The 19,535-nt window shown below is 35.7% G+C and overlaps 1 protein-coding gene across 4 annotated transcripts in view; it reads left to right on the forward strand.

The window, feature by feature from the left end:
• LOC131071684 (uncharacterized) overlaps positions 1 to 19,535 on the forward strand; it is a 413,522-nt gene that overhangs the window by 341,434 nt on the left and 52,553 nt on the right. For 3 of the 4 annotated variants that reach the window (XM_058007625.2, XM_058007623.2, XM_058007626.2), the window contains 3 exons: positions 4,735 to 4,825; positions 5,020 to 5,099; positions 5,263 to 5,317. In XM_058007625.2, coding sequence (XP_057863608.2) covers positions 4,735 to 4,825; positions 5,020 to 5,099; positions 5,263 to 5,317 — 226 coding nt within the window. Of the gene's footprint in view, positions 1 to 4,734; positions 4,826 to 5,019; positions 5,100 to 5,262; positions 5,335 to 19,535 lie in introns of all 4 variants that reach the window. The other variant, XM_058007624.2, reaches the window with a different exon arrangement.

Here is a 19,535-nt window from a genome sequence, read left to right on the forward strand (position 1 = left end):
AAGTATGCAATACATTAGAGAATAAGAATTTCACTGTGACTAAAAGATCAAATCTAAGATCTCATCCTTTAGCAAAGAAAATATCAATTATTTTACCTACAAATTCTCATTTAGTAATGGCCTCCCAACATCCTTTCTTGGAAACACCCTTTGTCCAAGTAGAAGATCCCACTCCTCGCAAAAGAGGCCCATGGGACAAGGCATTTCAAAATGAAGCAAATGACATTGCAGAGGAAAAAGTTGTATGTTGTGCCAATTGTCTTCCTTTCAACTTGGTGAGATAATCATATTGCCGGGAAATGGTGGCGGCAATCAATAGTGCACCTTTTGGTTTCACAAGTCCTGGGTATGAAAAGATGTGCACCATCTTATTGGCAAGAGAATTTTTTTTTAAAGAGAAATCACTCAAACCAATTAGGGATTCTTGGATTGAAACAAGTGTTTCTATTGTTTTTGATGGATGGAAAAATTTTAAAACTTGTCCTTCAATAAATGTTATTTCGGTATCCCCCAAAGTGGCAAATGCTTTTTAAGGCACTTGATTGTGAGGGGCAAATCAAAGATGTAAAATTCATTTCTAAAATCCTCATTGAGTCCATAGAGATGGTGGATCCTAAAAATGTCATGCAAATCATTACAGACAATGCGAAAAATTGTAGGGTTGTAGGTGTTTTGGTTGAGGAACGATATGAACACATTTTTTGGACGCCATGCACCATACACTCCCTTAATTTGGTGATGCAAGCAATTGACACTCAAATAGTGTGGGTGAAAGATATACCAAGAGGGTGAGGAGATCCAAATGTTTGTAACAAACCACCATGTCACAAGCATTTTCAGGATTTTCTCGAATTTGGAATTGTTGAATGTAAATTAAGTAAATTATTATTTTTTTCTAATTTTATTCATGCCATGTTTAATATGTGTATAATATATTTTATTGTGTTATTAACATATTTTTTTCATGATCCTAGGTTACCAAGACCTGATTTGCATCACACAATTGTTTTGAGATGACATGTGAAGGTGTGAGAGGCATTGGATGCCATGGTTATTGGCAACCAATGGAGTTTTAAGAAGAAATCAAATTTAGAGAGGGAGGAGAATGTCAAGTCATTGATCCTAGATGGTAATTGGTGGGCTCGAGTGGAATATGTCTTCAATTTCATCGAGCCTATCATGAGTATGATCAGCTTTGTTGTAATGTGTAGCCCTGTTTGTGCTTTGATTTTTTTTAGTTTTTTTTAGTTTTTGAGTGTTTTTGCAATGGATTTGAATTGCCAAATAAAGTGCAAATAATAAAATACTTTATGCTAAATGAACAACTCAGAAATACAAATAGCTGAAAATTTCAGAATTAAGTTTTTATCTGATTTTACAAAATCTATCAAATGTAAGAGCAACTCATATCATAAAATGATATTACATATCTAATTCCAACATACCCATTTGCTGATTTAGTGAAATAAAGGTTTTCTACAACAATGACCAGCAAATAAAATGTCCAGAAACCCTAGGTACTTCACCAAATGACTCCAAAATGGTACGGTTGGGTGTTGAACTGATTAACAACAAATAATAGACACCAAGAATGCAGATTTAAACCCTGAAAGACCAATCTTCTGCCATAAAACCCTCACATCCAAGCTCTTGAATTGGTGCAACTGACATTAGGAAGTACAATCAGCAATAAACAACAACAAAACCCTCCAAAATTGAAATGTAGATCTTCTCCAATGAGCACAGCTATGACCTCTAAATGAAATTGCCAGGTATTCTCTAGATTGTATCTCTCAATAACGAAGAGAATGTTGCCTGCAAGGGTTTTCGTCCTCACAAACCAAAGATGAAGAAGCAATCTCCTCCAAATTGAAGCGATATCAAATTTCAAACTCAACATATCCCTAAATGAGGAGCCCCATCCGCCTTTTATATTATTTTTTGGCTTTTTGAGTACTTTTGCGAAAAATCACTTTTTTGCTTTTTGGCTACTTTTTCAAGAATTTTTTTTACTTTTATTTAATAAAAATCACTTCCCTGTTTAATCTTCCAATGTAGCATTAAATAATAAAGGCCCATCCATTAAAATAAATCAACTTTAATTTAATACTTGGCCTCTATAGTCCCTTCATTAAATAAATTAAAATAACGATAAAGTTAAATCTTTAATTTAACTTTATTAACTTATAACTTATTGTTATATGATTTTAAGTCCTTGGAATATATCAAAAGTCAAGATGATCATCGAAATTGAACCCACCGACAATATTAAAAAATAGTAAGCATGCCAACTGACTTTGTCAGTGCCCATAATTGACTTACTAAAAATAGTAAGTGTGAGAGAATTAACCCAAAAAGCCTCCTAAACAGAGAGTTACGCTCATCCAACTATCAAAATACAAAATCACACTTGATACTGCCTCCAAGATTCCCTAACCCTAATCATTTGCCCATGGGAATCAACTAAACAAGCTAATGACTTCACCATGTTGAACTGGCTTAGGAAGGGGACATTACATTTGTTGATACAAATAGACCATGGTTGGGGTAAATCTATGATGGCAATTACTCCATGATAGAAAAATGAAGGGCATATAGAACAAAAAGAGAATGACCCCAAAGAAACATTTGTCGGAAGTGTGGAAAAAATCATTCATCATCGCTAGAACAAGATGAACACACAATTGAGGCTCCTTGCATGTGCATTACCTCCCAAATACTATAACTCATAGATATTTTCTTTTCTAGGGAGAACTCCACCATATAGAGATAGTGAAGTTACCAATGGGTACAAGCAGACATTCAAAAGACTCTTCTCAGATCTGGAAGTGGTGGAAAATGTTAGGAAAGAGTTTGACTTGTTCATCTCAACATGAGATCATAGGATTTGTGCTCTTCAAGACCAATACACTGTAGATACTCATACATGGTGGTACCTCCATGGGCAAGATTATGTGTTTCTCCAACCTCTTGCAATCTCTTGCAATCAAGATTCTATCGTAAGTATTTTTTATTTAACATTTTTATTGTAGACCTTAGTACCTACCATTCTTTAATGTATTTTGCATTTTCTATTTTTAAGTTGTGTTCGTTTTCTCTCAATTTCAATAGGTTGCAAGTTCTTCCTCTAATCAGAATTGGAGTACATACTCCTTTATCCACTTAGTCAAGTGTAACCGGTTGGCTGTAAAAAAAGCAAAAGACTTGGTTTATGTCGATTCCAATTTATGTCTTCTATCACATAAGCAAGAATACTACAAGGGTCAACAAAGCATTTGGACATAGCCCCTGAGTGTACCAATCTGTATGCATCTATTCAAAAGCTTGCTAGAGTCACTATAGATGATGATGATGATGATGAGACCCTTATACATGATGCACCTAGTCGGAGTGGCAATGCATTTACTTGTGGTTAAAATGATGTTGAACTTGAACCAAACAATGTTCTTGATCTAGATCCTTTTGATGATTGATGAATGTTGAAGACAATTATTATTTTTTATTGTATTAATTCCAATTTTGTAATTGTAACAATTTTCATTTGAATCGTGACCTTAGACATATATGATGTATATTATATGGCATATGACATAATATTGAAATTCTGAACTATCAATTGGCATTTAGTATTTATCTTTATCATTACCATTTTGACATTTTGCATTGATCAATGATGAAGTATCATACTTCAAATATTTACAATTCTGTATATATTTCAATATTTTTTTTTGTAATACACACACACATACCATACCGAAATGTACTGTAACCAAGAAAATAATTTCTGTACCAGCATACCCGTAATTCGTACCTGTACCTTTTCTCGTATCAGAGCTGGCAACTTAAGAATATATTTATCTTCCCAATTTAGATATATAGAAGCGTGTAGGGTGCAGAAGGAAAACTTAAATAGATGCAAAATAACGACATTTTCGTGATTCCAAACTATGGCTAAACAACATACATTTTGTTCTTTAAAAATGCAGATAAATGTTATACCTACAATCTTGTCGATGAAAGAGGATTGTATCAAAGCATTTGATACAAATAATTTTTTTTCTATTTGTATGTGAGCATTCTGTTTGTAAATTATTAGTTTTGTTGGACACTCTTCCTATAAAAGAAAGAAACAGTGTCCAAAACGCCCCATGTAAATTATAATCATAGACTACCAATGGCGTTTACTAATAGTCTCTAAAAGAAAAACATCCCGGGAAATATTTCCTTGCATTTCCTTCTAGTTAAAAACATATATTCTGCTCCCAATATGGGTATACAGGAGAGTGCAGGAAGAAACATTTGCCAAGTGCAAATTAGTGACATTTTGATGATTTCAAAAACTGTTTAAAGTAAGATAGATTTGTTCTTCGTGAAAATGGACATTATCTTTTTACATAAAATCTTATTTGTGAGGAGGTTTATATTGTAGAAACTGATTTAAGATTTTTCTTAATCCTTTGTGAGCATTCTGTTTGTGAAGTGTGAGTTTGTGGATAAATTTTTCATGGCTCTCTTCTTTCAGAAAAAGGAATTTTCATTCAGAAGGCTAGAAAGATAGAAAATGGGTGCTTTGTATGGTATTTATTTTGTTGCTGTGTCTAGATATTATGATCAGTTGGCGATTTTGTATTTATTCCCAATTATAGATTGATTCATATATTAGATATTAATATGCTTATCTGCAGTTTTCAATAATGTGATTGGGTTAACAATTTTGTCCTGTTGCAAGACTAGATTGCGAGCACTTATGGAAATGTGCATTCTCCTTCCTGGAAGTTCTCCACATTATCAACATCAGACTATGGGAAGTGTATCGAATCAATCGGTAGGTTTTTTTTGTATTTACCTTATGAAATATATGGATCTTAGGCACACCTTTTTATCATTATCTGATAAGTTTCCATTAAGTTAATTTAAAGTTTCCTTAATCTAGGGTCGTGATAGCAGTCATACATATTCTATAGTTTCCCCATATGATTGTGCATCTAGTTGGCCATGATTTGAGATGAAAATATGCAGGAAGTTTGGCCCGCTTCTTGGGAGTGTTCTGAGGAGGCTTTTGCACAGCAAATCAAACAGAGAGACCCTCTTAAGCTAGGGTATGATATTTCTGCCACCACCATTATAAGTATTTTAATTTTTACAAGCACATTCACTTCCTAGTAATTTTTTAACTGTAGACCATTTGTTTGGTAAATATTTCATTCTACCATGTAATGTATCAATGAGACTCTTGATTACCTTAGATGTCTTCTTGGACAGGTTTCCAAATATTTGGGCTTTACGTCTTGTCCGGAAACTATTGCTATGGCATCCTGTAAGACAACATATTATGTAATATATGCAATGGTGTTATTTTTTTTAAAATTTTAGCAGCATCACAAAGTTCAATCATTTTGTTTTGTAAATCCTAAGAATTCAAATACATGCCAAAATACCCATTAAGATAGGATTTTCTAAACACGTACATACCTTTGCGTAGAGACTCACAGATAAATAAACTAGATGCGTGTTGATGCTTCCTAAATCCTCTGCTATGGTTTCTATATGCTCTTGTTTCCTTTACATATTATCTCTAATATCTAGCTGTCTATTTACATATATATATTTTCCCTTTATTCTTAAAAATTGATTATGTGGATTGTTCATACACTTTTTTATGTAGAATCTGCAACATAAATGTACTGTTAAGAAAAAAACCAGACAGAATTATCAAGAATACATTTAGTTAAAAGGATGTCAAAGAAGATATCTATGAAATGACTAAGGAAATTATAAATTAAGTTTAGCTAAACGTCCTATATATTACTTTAGCACTAAAATCTATAAGCTGCTTTTGTATCAAATGTCCCCTTTTATTTGACATTATAATAGTTAAATGACTAAAATTAAGCTATCAAAAAATAAATAAATTTAATGATAATTAATTTTTTTAATTATTTAAAGGTCATAAAAATAATTAATTAATGAAATATTGAATAGTTCTAAGCTTTTTTAGGATTATTCGTATTTAAATAATTTAGTGTTGAACCATGGTTGTTTTTAATAAAGTGACTTATTTTATGTCAACGGAAGATTTTAAGAGGAACACTTTATTAGCGAGAAAATGGAATAAAAGAAATATCATAATGTCACTTATGAGAAGTTTAATATTTAAAAGTGATCTATATAAAACATATTTCAAAACATTCAGGAAGGCATTATAAGGAGATTTGCAAGCAAACAAAAAATTATTGTTCTTTATCATTTTGTTCAGATTTACAGAATGTGGAGCAGATCGATTTATCTATAAAGATTTCAAAGTTAGTCAGGGTTGTAGATTCCAGACACAAATTTATTAAATTTATAGGCAATCAATAAGTTTTTGATTAATAATTAAAATGCAGTTTGTGCAAGTGGTATTTGGAAGTAGATTTTGTGTTGTGGGTGCATGTCTAGCAAAGAATGAAATTATATATAATTTCAGCTGAGATTACCCTAGCCATACCACATAACATCAAATAGAGAGGGCAGCGATTCTAATTTGGAGGTTTATGAGACTCTTAATATTCAAGGCCAACCCCTAGAGAAGTCAATTTTGCTGATTGGGAGATCGCATAAGGATGGCGTAGCATATGAAAAAGATATCACTGCTTTTTATTTACTCAACATATGCAAACTGTCGTACCATGTTAAGGAGGAGTGTCGTACTAAGTCTTAAGGAGATTTGGAGAACCAAGGAAGTGTTAAGGTGGGTGTTGGTGTGTGGACTTTTTCAAGGGTCCAGTCAAAGTATGAGGAATGAATGCTGATGTTTAGGTTTGACCAGTCAACAGCAGATTGGCAACCACCTCGAGCATATAAGCATGTCAAGTAAGTCAACCTTTTAGAATATACAATATTGATGATTTATTAAATGATATTATTGCCTATGTAATTTCTAAGTACGTGTACTTGTATCAGTAGTGAATAGAGTAGAAGGAAGAATTAACAATGCAATAGCTTTACGTTTTTGACATAAATTTAAATATTTGAATCTATGGAATTCGTGCTATGGTCATGGTCCACAAACAAAATTGTTTAAACACAATCTAACCAGTTAGATACCAACTATTTGACAAAATGTCCGTGAGTGAAAAATTAGAAATTTTGCATGCGGATTAAATATCCAATAACAGGATATTACACTGTCCTGATCTAAAATGCTAAAGTCTGACACTACATTCTAGTCATGCCTCAAAAATCTTGTCAGTGAACTCAAACTGGTCTATATATATGTAGTTTTCAACTATGTACCTTTTTTGTGCAAATTATGGGTATTTTATATATTTTTAATATAATATATATAGTATGGTTGTACAAATTTGTAACCACATACCTAAATAGCTAACTGAAAAGCCATGCCAAGAAATGTGTTTGGGTTTAAAATTAACTATAATACAACTACAACCTAAACCTGTTTTGTAATGCATATTTTGTGTTTGGATATCTGCAAATTAGGGGATTTTTAATATAAAGTTAAAACCATATAAATAAGATTTGCAAATATCAACACTATACAATATCCTCTTGGGGTTTTGTATTAATGAAATGACTACTTGCCTATTTTTTTGACATAGATACAAGCATCAAATTGATACAATTGTGTCTTGTAAGTGAGATTTTATGGATGAAAGTGAAACAGCTAGTCTAAACATGATATCAACACCTTCTTACCAGCTAAAAATAGAGACCGTCATTTCAATGCACACAATAATTGGAAATAACAACATATAGATGATACTTGATTCCAAGAATCAAGTAATTAAGTTGTATACAAAGCCATAACCTATGTAGACAAATAACCTCAATTCAAAACTTGATAATGAAATTCACTTTTAATTCAATTAGTAGAATTACAAACAAAGGTTCAACAATAGCTTTGATAGCATAAGCGTAGCATCCATCATCATTAACCATCACATGTGCCCAAAAACAATAATTATCAAAAACAAATTCTAAATAAAATTGGGGAATGACTAAGCCCCACGCCTAGCCTCCAGGCAAGATTATTTAGTTTATTGGCAGAAACAACAATACGGATCAAAATTAACCCCTGTAGCTTGCTGAGGTCACCAAATCATTGCTGGAATATGTTGACTATAAAGCTTGCACGAGACCCAAACCCTTTTTGGATTGGTACGACCATGATATGCAACTTGGAGCCTGCTGGATGGTACAGCCAGCTATGGAAGAGGTACAGCTAGCTCTAGGAATGAAGCGGTTGCCCTAGGGTGATTCCAAACCCTCCAAAATCTGCAATATAACTCTGAAATTTGCTGAAAGAAATGTCTTCTGAAGAACCAATAGAAACCCTATGTGGATTCCTCTCAACTGTGAACTGGGGTTTCGTCCAATTCACCTATCTCTGGGGAGTTTTCGCTCCCAGAAGTCTAACTAGCTGCTGAAATTCACCTCCATAGTGTTGAGACATGGACCAGCTAGGACTCGAACCTAGGACCTTCCATACACTGCTGGAGTGCTCTACCACTGAGCTACTGTGAAAGATCCCTGATGGATCTTTTAAGCTGACAAGCTGTAATTTTTTAATTATTTGTTTTAAAATAAATTCTTCCTGTTTATTAAATGATCTTTCAGAGAGAGAAAGAAGTTGCAGAAAGGTTGTGTCTTTTGTTTTTGTTTGTATTTTTCCAGATATAGGTAAACAATGAATAACAACAGCAACAAATATGAAATAGGCTAGAAAATAATGTGCAATAATATAATATTCAGCCAACCTAGAATAGCTACAAATCGTACCAGGCAAAATACATAAATGATATGCCAGCAAAGTATCTACCAACCAAAATAATGTTGCCGGCTGCAAGAAAGACCATCCACGCACAAAAAAAGAGATGGCTGATGAATACCAATCAGCAACCCACATGCCAGCTGGAAGGAGCTCGTACGGCTGCTGCAATCACGTCCAGGCAACCAAGGAACTCCCACGTGCCAAGCAATATACCCAACGTCCAAAGCCAAAGCTCTTCCAATGCTGAACTTGCACTCCAATCAAAGTCTAAAACCAAATGAAGCTGCTGAAACCTTCTATTGGGGTTTGCATCCCAATATCTAAGCCCTGGGGTTTGTGTCCCAGTTCTCCAGAAATCGCTCCTCAGAACAAATTCACAAATGCCAAGTTTGAAGATGTAAAAAGATAATAAAAAATGAGCCAACATCTCCTTTTATCTCCCTCTCAAAGCTACTCGAACCCTAAAGGGAGAATATGCTTTTACCTTTATTAAATAATGGCATATTCTTAATTAAAAAGGCCTTTATGTATAGGAAAAACACCCCTTTCGTCAAATAACAAAACTCAAGGTGTCAGAAGGTCTCCAGATGATGAAAATAAGCTATAATAATTCAAGACCTTTCCAACGAGCTATAACACATATGCCTGCCTCACCAGAAGAAGCCAAAATCCCCTTATTACTCCAATTAGCTATATAAATAGCTTTATTTAATTAATAAGACGCTAACTTAGGAAATATTAAAAATATATCCCAAATAGCCGTATAATGCTCATCTGACTCCACAAGTCTGAAACAGAGCCTGCCACCTGTCTGTGACTGTTGTCGGAAATCATGGATCCTCGAGCAATCTTGTCCCTAAAATCTAGGGATGCTCCTAGAAGCTAGGAAACATACCCAAATCTCCTGAAACTGAACCCAAGGAATAGTCTCATGGTAACCCAAGCCTGGGTACTGTCAAATCCTCCTAAATAGTAGGAATAGCCTCCACAAAAGAAGGAAATGCCTCCTAAAATTAAGGAATTGCTCCAAACTGGTCCACTACTGCCAGAATACCAAATCCCAAACACTGAGTATCCTCACTGAGTCTCTATCCACCACTGTTAGCCTACAAGACCCCAAAATAAGCTGACTCACATGTCTCTGCTAGACAGAGCTAAAGAGGGGACATGACAGTCCTCCCCTCTCAGAGATGCTTGCCCACAAGCAACTGCAAAGCTAGATGCTACAAAATAGACTCACCCTCCCAAGTGGCATCCTCTATGGGAAGACCTCTCCAGCGTACAAAATACTCCCGAATCACCCAGTTTCTCAGTCGTCGTTCCCTCACCTCAAGAATCTCCTCAGGAACCAGAGTCAATTTACCTTCCTCGTCCATGGGAGGCAAATCGGGTGATGCTGTAATATGTTGTCCCAGGGCCTTCTTCAAGCATGACACGTGAAACACATTATGAATTTTACTGCCAGGTGGTAACTCAACCTCATAAGCAACCTCTCCAACTCGCCTGAATACTCTATATGGTCTGTAAAAACGAGGTTTGAGCTTCTCAGCTAGCCATAAGCTATTGTTATAACTTAGACCAGCATCATGAATGAGGTTGTAAATGTTATTATACCAATGCCAACCAAGGATATTGATCCCGATCTCAATGTCCATCAAGTAGTCATATCTCTTCACACTCCCATGCAACTCAAGAGTTGATGTAGACCATGATAAATCTGCAAGTGCATGGGAAATCGCAGTAGGATAGCCACTAACTACTGGAGAGTCAAGGAAGATTGAATCACCAACCAACAAACACATAGCTGCCATATCACATGAAATTTGTGACACATCCAAAGAAGAATTGTAGATGCCCTTATCACCAAACAAAATTGTTTCTTGGGTGGTTGTTCCACTACAAATGATATCCATAAAGTCACTGTGCTCATCCATGATTGCATATCCTTCAAATTTGTGATCATCATGAAAATCCAATGATGCAATATGTGACTCCTCTAAAATTGGTTTGCAATCAACATACATACTTTGCTTATGCTCAATCTCTAAGTCTTCTTTTCTTGGAAGAAAGTGTGATCGAAGATATGCAACTCTTTGTTGTCTTGCCTAATTTAAACGTTTGTGGCGCTCCTTGATTTGTTGTAAGTGTTGCCTTGTCTGGACAAAAAACAACTTAACCTGCCATGCTCTTTCTAGACCCCCTTCATTCAACCTTCCAAACTGTTCTATCTGAGCTGCTCCAAAGCGCATAAAATCAGTCCCATGGTGAGATGCATCATCAAGCTTATCGCACAACATGAATTCACCTTGTGTAACACCCATGGTAGAATCTCTAGCACTCGTCTCTTCATGCTTAGAATTTGCATTAACTTGAAAAAGAAAGGTATTTTACTGCTGTTATAAAAATCAGAATGACTGTCATGCATTTGTGTCATGTCATCAACTCTTACGAGTACCTCTTTATAAAAAATAACACAAGCATTTTGAGTGCTATCACTTATAGAATATCCTTCATTTGTTATTCCATGTATCATGGTGGCAAACTCTCGAGAATGAGAATGTACACAACTGTTGTCTCTAATCAGAATTTTGGGCTCCTCCTTTATACTTTCTTTCGAATCATCAAACATCACCAACTCTTGACTTGTCCCATGTCTATCTTCCCAAAATTGAATGCCAACATTAGATGACTCGATAACATTGTCTTCTACATGAGTATGGGCTGCTAGCTCACTGTTATTACCTTTCCTTGTGTTTCCTTTGAAGTCTTCAACACTGAATTGTACCTACACACTCTTGGCTGCCACATCTTCAACAATAACCATTAGCTTCCTTGGCTCTTCGTTCATTGCTGATATGCCTATTGTCGGTGTGTTATTGATTTTTCTTGTCTCAACTGAAGTACTACTATCAACATCAACTACAAACTCAGCATAAGATAAGTCTTGCTCCTCATTATGTATGGAGTAGTGTACGTTACTAACTTCTTTAGACTGATTTAATACTGTTGTTTTGATATAAACAAATCCAGTCCTCTTGGAAGAGACATCATCAAAATAACCATGCTTAACCAATGTATCATGTATACCAACATTTGCAAATTCAATTTCACTACTTGCTCCACGAATAGGAGCTGCAAATTCATGTAATTGAAAGAGGATGATGCTGCTGTCCTTAATCATAGACTTAGGAATGATTGTAGCCTTTCTTCCATTACCTTGGAAAACTTCAATGCAAGAGTACACTTGCATACACTTGGCAGTCCAATCAAGTAACATATCAAGACTTGAGATTAGGACATCCTTACACTCAAGCAAAGTGTCAACATCATAAAGGTGAGACACCAACATACAATCTGATTTGTGTTCTTCTCTAACTGCTATTATAAAATCAGATTGTGGGCAAATAGAAGTTCCCACCACAACCTCATGCTTATTTATCCTTTCATAAATGTCAACCATGCTATAGTTGTCTTCACTATCCTTCTTGGATTTGTGCCCATATGAAATCAAAATATTTATGTCCCAATTTAGGAAATCAAAATTATGTTCAAACCTTCCCAAGGTGTCTCCATTCCTTGTATTGTTCTTGAGGGTAGGGTCTCCTTTCATGAATGTTGACCTATGAAGTGTACCCTACTGCAAGTAACATGGATTTATAGCTTCCATAGCTGCCTTTAATCTAATCCATACCTTCACCTCCATGATTGCTATGCTTTTCCTTACCAGTTGTCTCCAAGGTGTAGTATGCAAAACAAACCAAACATTATCAAAATGCAAGATCTTCTTAGTAGACAATCTCTTGGATTCCATAATAAGCTCTTTAAGATAAAATGCCTCATGTGACCTTAATAACTGTCCTTTCATTGTAGATGATGCATGATTAGCCAATTTGAAATGAAATATGTTCCATTCCACACAAATGGATATGTCACTTGTGGCTAGTCCATCAAGTGTGTAAATATTAGCATTAATGTTTTGAGTCTTCAAGGGGCTCTCTAAAAGAGGGAAGTCATAGACTTCATAAGGCAAACTAGACCAAACTGAATTTCTTGAATCATACCTCCTTTCTTCTTCACACAATGTAACATGCTCTTCTTGTGGGCTTACCTCAAGAAGCTTTTCCCTTGTAAGCTCTTCATCTACACATTCTTCCCTTGGAAGAAATAACGATCTAATGTATGACTCTCTTTGTCTTCTTGCATTATCAAGCTGATTGCATCTTTCCTTGAACTCTTGCAAGTGCTGTCTTGCTTGGGTAGCAAGCATCTTTGCTTGCATAGCTCTATCTAACCAATCTCCATTCAACCTTTGGCAATGCTCTATATCTGCTGCCCCAAAGTACACAAAATCTGATTTATGATGGGTTGTTTCATTCATGCTAACTGTAATGTCCCCTTATTTTATGACTTAGGAAATAGGGACATTTATCTTGCAAAGATCAATTGCAAGAGACTTCTTTCCTCCAAACCTCTATAATTACTATGAATTATGATTAATGATACTACTTATGAGTGTTTTAAACTATGTGATTGATAAGATCTGTATATAAATACTGATAATATTATTCAAAGAATAATGTATATATGTTGAATATAGATCACTGCTATATCTGATATAAACCGATAATTATGCAAAGATGATCTGGATGTTAGTCTTCTCTGATTTTACAATGGAAAGTATGCTAATTGTCCTCCAATCGCCTATAGTAATGAATTGCTACTTCTGATTTCAATCGTTAAGTATATGCAATATAGATATGATGATGATATTGCTTGAAGCAATACGTTGCTGTTTCCAATATGAATATGAATACTTGCAACAAATATTAATTGTGCTGTTTCTGATATGACTGGAAGCCTGCAACAATGGGAGTGGCTTTCTCGGATTTTAATCCTGAAATGTATGCAACCTCCTTCGACACTTAAGACAAAGATGCTCTAATGAGCAGATCCACGTGGGATACATGAATTAAATAAAAACCAACTTCCAATGCCCTTTAGTAAATGGAATTGATCTACCATATATATCTTGTAATTCTGAAAGGTTACACCGATTGGAAGTGAGGAGTTGTCTTCCTTTATTAGTCACCACACGTCACAGCACAATCAATGTTTAATCGCTTATTATCATTAATCGCACTCATATAATCGTGATTCCTTGGGAGTATGAATCACATCCCTTTTGTGGATAACTAATCGGTGATTAGACATCAGCATTAACAAATCAAACCTTTCATAATCACGGGTGTATACTAATCGCTTATACCTCAATTGCAATCAAATATAAATGCGATTAGTAATTACTGTCTTGCTTCTTTAATCGTATATCTCTATGAATTATAGATATTGGTCCATTATGCAAACAACATCACACATGGATATCGTCCCCTTAATCACCCCCCGTGTCCCTTCCTTCCTCTCGGTTTGCATTTGTAATGCTGGCGGGGGAAGGTGTTGGAGCGGATACCTCCAAGAGTCGTGGCCGTTGAAGAAGGGGTAAGCGATGGTGATTGTTGGAGCCACCGCTCCCTGTTTGAATCGCAATTACCCTTGGCACCTTTGATTATCTTCCCCGCATTTAACTTAATGCTTTTGTCTAACAAGTCATTCGCTCTTCCTTAGTGTGGTTAAGGAGAGCGTTTAGTTTGTAGTCATAAATTGTTTATTTTGTAGATAGGTTTCTATCAATGATATCGTATTAATACGATATTAGTCCAAATAATAAATATAATGTATTTTGACAATGTTTGTTATATTTTATATTTATTTTATATGGTAAGTGTAATATTATATCATATTTTCAATATATCTATTTTATGTGTTTAATGGTAAAACTCCTTTTAATAGTTAATATAATATTAGTAATTGAAATATGAACGTTATATTAAAATAAAATAATAAATAATAATCATCATAAATAATAAATATTAATAATTGTATATTAAAGGAAAATCGTGAAGTCTCATAAATGAGACAATTTTCCAATATTATTAAATGTTAATTAATAAATGTTTTAATTATCGTCTTTATTTAATCCTATGCCCAAAGAGGGGTTATGACACTAACCTCTGATTTTTCTTCATGTATGGAATTGGTCTCAACAATAGAGTCAACTAATTCACTAGAGAATGCATCTATTTCATGTAACTCAACATTCATTCCTTCAGAGCTGTTTCTACTGTCATACTCTCCAACAGAATCCACCTGTAAGACACCTTGCAAGGATGTAGAAGTCTCATATGAATTATTCCCTAATGCTGAGATTTTATTTTCACCAATCAAATCTGCCTGGCTATCAAAGTCATCAACTAATTTTCTGTCAATCTCATTTGCAGACATCATTTCCTTTGCTCCTCCACTGCTTCCTTGGTTCTCAAATGATTCATGTTGCCTCCTTGGTTGATGACGTGGACTCGAAAGCATCAAGTCCTCTTCATCGGGTATTCCCATGAATTGTGTGAAGGAAAAACAGTCACGTATCTTTTTCGGAAGGGAACAATACTTGTCATAGTTGTTCATAACTGTATCATTCAATGTCATTGCAGGAGACCTCCTCTTTGTACTAGTTGATGAAGTCGTACCCTTAGAATGTCTAGAACTCCCTGAAGGTGTTTGTTCAAATTTTCTCCCTATTTGTTTATTCTTAGACAACCCTGTCATGATGACCAATTTGGTCTGCAACCAAGCTTCAATATAAAATCAAACTACTGATCTTCACCCAACAGGCTGGCAAGATCAAGGCCCTGATACCACTGAAAGATCCCTGATGGATCTTTTAAGCTGACAGGCTGTAATATTTTAATTATTTGTTTTCAAATAAATTCTTCTTGTTTATTAAATGATCTTTCAGAGAGAGACAGAAGTTGCAGAAAGGTTGTGTCTTTTGTTTTTGTTTGTATTTTTCCAGATATAGGTAAACAATGAATAACAACAACAACAAATATGAAATAGGCTGGAAAATAATGTGCAATAATATAATATTCAGCCAACCCAGAATAGCTACAAATCGTACCAGGCAAAATACATAAATGATATGCCAGCAAAGTATCTACCAACCAAAATAATGTTGCCGGCTGCAAGAAAGACCATCCACGCACAAAAAAAGAGATGGCTGATGAATACCAATCAGCAACCCACATGCCAGCTGGAAGGAGGCCGTACGGCTGCTGCAGTCACGTCCAGGCAGCCAAGGAACTCCCACGTGCCAAGCAATATACCCAACGTCCAAAGCCAAAGCTCTTCCAATGCTGAACTTGCACTCCAATCAAAGTCTGAAACCAAATGAAGCTACTGAAACCTTCTATTGGGGTTTGCGTCCCAATATCTAAGCCCTGGGGTTTGCGTCCCAGTTCTCCAGAAATTGCTCCCCAGAGCAAATTCACAAATGCCAAGTTTGAAGATGTAAAAAGATAATAAAAAATGAGCCAACATCTCCTTTTATCTCCCTCTCAAAGCTACTCGAACCCTAAAGGGAGAATATGCTTTTACCTTTATTAAATAATGGCATATTCTTAATTAAAAAGGCCTTTATGTATAGGAAAAACACCCCTTTCGTCAAATAACAAAACTCAAGGTGCCAGAAAGTCTCCTGATGATGAAAATAAGTTATAATAATTCAAGACCTTTCCAACGAGCTATAACACATATGCCTGCCTGACCAAAAGAAGCCAAAATCCCCTTATTACTCCAATTAGCTATATAAATAGCTATATTTAATTAATAAGACACTAACTTAGGAAATATTAAAAATATATCCCAAATAGCCGTATAATGCTCATCTGACTCCACAAGTCTGAAACGGAGCCTGCCACCTGTCTGTGATTGTTGTCGGAAATCATGGATCCTCGAGCAATCTTGTCCCTAAAATCTAGGGATGCTCCTAGAAGCTAAGAAACATAACCAAATCTCCTGAAACTGAACCCAAAGAATAGTCTCATGGTAACCCAAGCCTGGGTACTGTCAAATCCTCCTAAATAGTAGGAATAGCCTCCACAAAAGAAGGAAATGCCTCCTAAAATTAAGGAACTACTCCAAACTGGTCCACTACTGCCAGAATACCAAATCCCAAACACTGAATATCCTCACTGAGTCTCTATCCACCACTGTCAGCCTACAAGACCCCAAAATAAGCTGACTCACATGTCTCTGCTAGACAGAGCTAAAGAGGGGACATGACATACTGGCCCCTCTTGGACCAATCCATTGTCGGTCCGGGTGTGGCTTATTTCCAACAACAACACCCCCCCTTAAGCCACACCTCTTGTGTGCTTGGGGCTACTAGCCTGGACCTGGCTCTAATACCATGTTGAGACATGGATCAGCTAGGACTCGAACCTAGGACCTTCCATATGCTGTTGGAGTGCTCTACCACTGAGCTACTGGCCCCTCTTGGACTAGTCCATCGTCGATTCGGGTGTGGCTTATTTCCAACACCAACATTGTAATCCTTGGCCAACCATCTTTGGTCTTCTCCTCTATAATAATTTCATGTGCGAATAAAGATATATTTTACTCCTGTGTCTGGTATGCATTGTTATTTGTATTATTGTTTCTTGTATTTAATCTATCAGATATACTAGTAAACGTACTCCCCTTCAATTATTGATGCATCTCATGATTATTCTCCCTCTATCATGTCAACTACTAAGTATGGCATCAATTTTACTCATATTGTTTGACAATATTGTTAACTAAGTCACCTATAGCTAAATGACTAACTTGTGCATGTCTCAAAATAGCCAATAGAGAAGATAAGAGTGGTTGGGAGTGTAATCATCACTTTTATTATTAATCATGGACATAATTGCTTGCATAAAAGATATAACACCTTTCAAAAGGGCATATGCACCATATAAATAAAGACTATTTGGCAAGGTTAAAATCAATCATTCATTCATGCTCTTAGCAAAATTCATGTGCTCCTTGGTGTGCGAAAATAAAAGGTGAACTTGGCGAATTTATCCAAGGAAGATATAGCAAATTTTGGTGCCCCTTATTGCTGTTAGATGGTGCATTAAAGAGAAGACCTGGTGAATATAGAAGTGCGTACCTAGTGTATTAAAAGGGCAGATTTGATTCATTCAAGTGTGCAGTTTGAAGATCCCAGATCTAAGTCACATGATTTGAGCTAAGTATTGTATTGTTACAATTCAGAATTGAATACATAATCTGACCTGTGGGTCTTTAGTGCTCGGTTTTTTTCCTACTTGGAGGTTTTCCCAGGGTAATCGAGTTGGTCTCTTGTGCACTTGTTTTTCTTTCTTTCGTTTACTTGCTTATCATTTACTTAATGTTAATCTGAAATTAAATACTGAAAGTTTGATTGCTGGTCTGAGACACAAAAACTAATATGGTATTAGAGCTAAGGTTTTACTAACTTCAGATTTCAGTAAATTATTTGGTTGCATCTAGTTGTTGTTTGTTTTCAGATTAAAATGTTAAGTTTGAGGGCTGAAGATAGACTCGATGGAGCCCTTGACTTTGCTACTTGGAAAGTTTGTATTCTATTGATTCTTGAAGAGAATGAGCTGCTTAAATTCGTAGAAGAAGAAAGGTTGTCCCCTCCTGAAGATGTTGAAGAACTGAAGCAGTTCAAGAAAGACTCTCTCAAGGCCAGAAAGATCATAATTGAATCAGTCAAGAATCATCTTGTCACCGTCATATCAAAATTTGCTTCAGCCAAGGAAATGATCAAACACTTGGAAGGAATGTATGAAGTTAACAACCTCAGCAGGGCTCTTGCTCTAAGGCAACAGCTACTTCACATCAAAATGAAAGAAGAAGACTCAATCATGGCCTACTTCATGAAGATCAATGAACTGAAGGATAAGCTAAGTACTCTTGATTGCCAAATTTCAGATAAAGAACTTGTTATGATTGCATTAAATGGTCTACCTGATGAATGGGAACCATTCATTCATAGCATTGGTGGAAGAGCTGAACGACCCAACTTTGAGCGTCTCCAATCTGATTGCATTGAAGAGGAATCTCGCATTGAGGTAAGAGGAAAACACAAGAACTCTATAAAGATGATAATCATGTTCTCACAGCTAAGTCTAGGAAAGGTGGGCATTGGAAGAAAGAAAAGAGAAGCAAAGATTTTAGACCCTCTTCCTACGATCCAAGAAAGAAGTCAAGAGATTCCTCCCACATTCGTTGTTTCAGATGTGATAAGTATGGTCACTATGCTAGAGATTGTCAGAATGATCCTAAGGAAAGGGAAGCCAATTTAAATGAAGTCGCTGAACAAAATGAGGACTATCTTCTTATCTCCGTTCTATCGAGCAATGTTCCTATAGACAGTGATACTTGGATAATTGACAGTGGAGCCTCCAGACACATTTCAGGCTACCGTGAACATCTTTCAGATCTGATAGAAAAGGATACCAACCTTCATGTGGTAATCAGTGATGATGCTCGATATTCGGTAAAAGGTTTTGGCACTACTTTAAAACTAGATTCTGGTATTTCCTTACAACTCAGTGATATTCTTTTTGTACCTGGAATTAAAAGAAATCTTATTTCCATTTCTGCTTTAGAAGATAAGGGTTTGCAAGTAGCATTTTCTGAAGGTAAAGTACTTGCTTGGTCTAAGAAATCTAGTTTCAAATCTGCTCGTGTTATTGGAAATAGATGTGATAGTTTGTATAAGCTTGCAACTAACCCCGTTCAAGCTCTCATTTATGAGGCTCCTGAATCATGCGAGCTATGGCATAGAAGACTTGGACATCTACACTTCCAGGCTCTCCCCACTCTTGGTAAAATG

The sequence above is a fragment of the Cryptomeria japonica genome, chromosome 10 (genome assembly GCF_030272615.1).
Source record: "Cryptomeria japonica chromosome 10, Sugi_1.0, whole genome shotgun sequence".
Taxonomy (NCBI): Eukaryota; Viridiplantae; Streptophyta; class Pinopsida; order Cupressales; family Cupressaceae; genus Cryptomeria; species Cryptomeria japonica.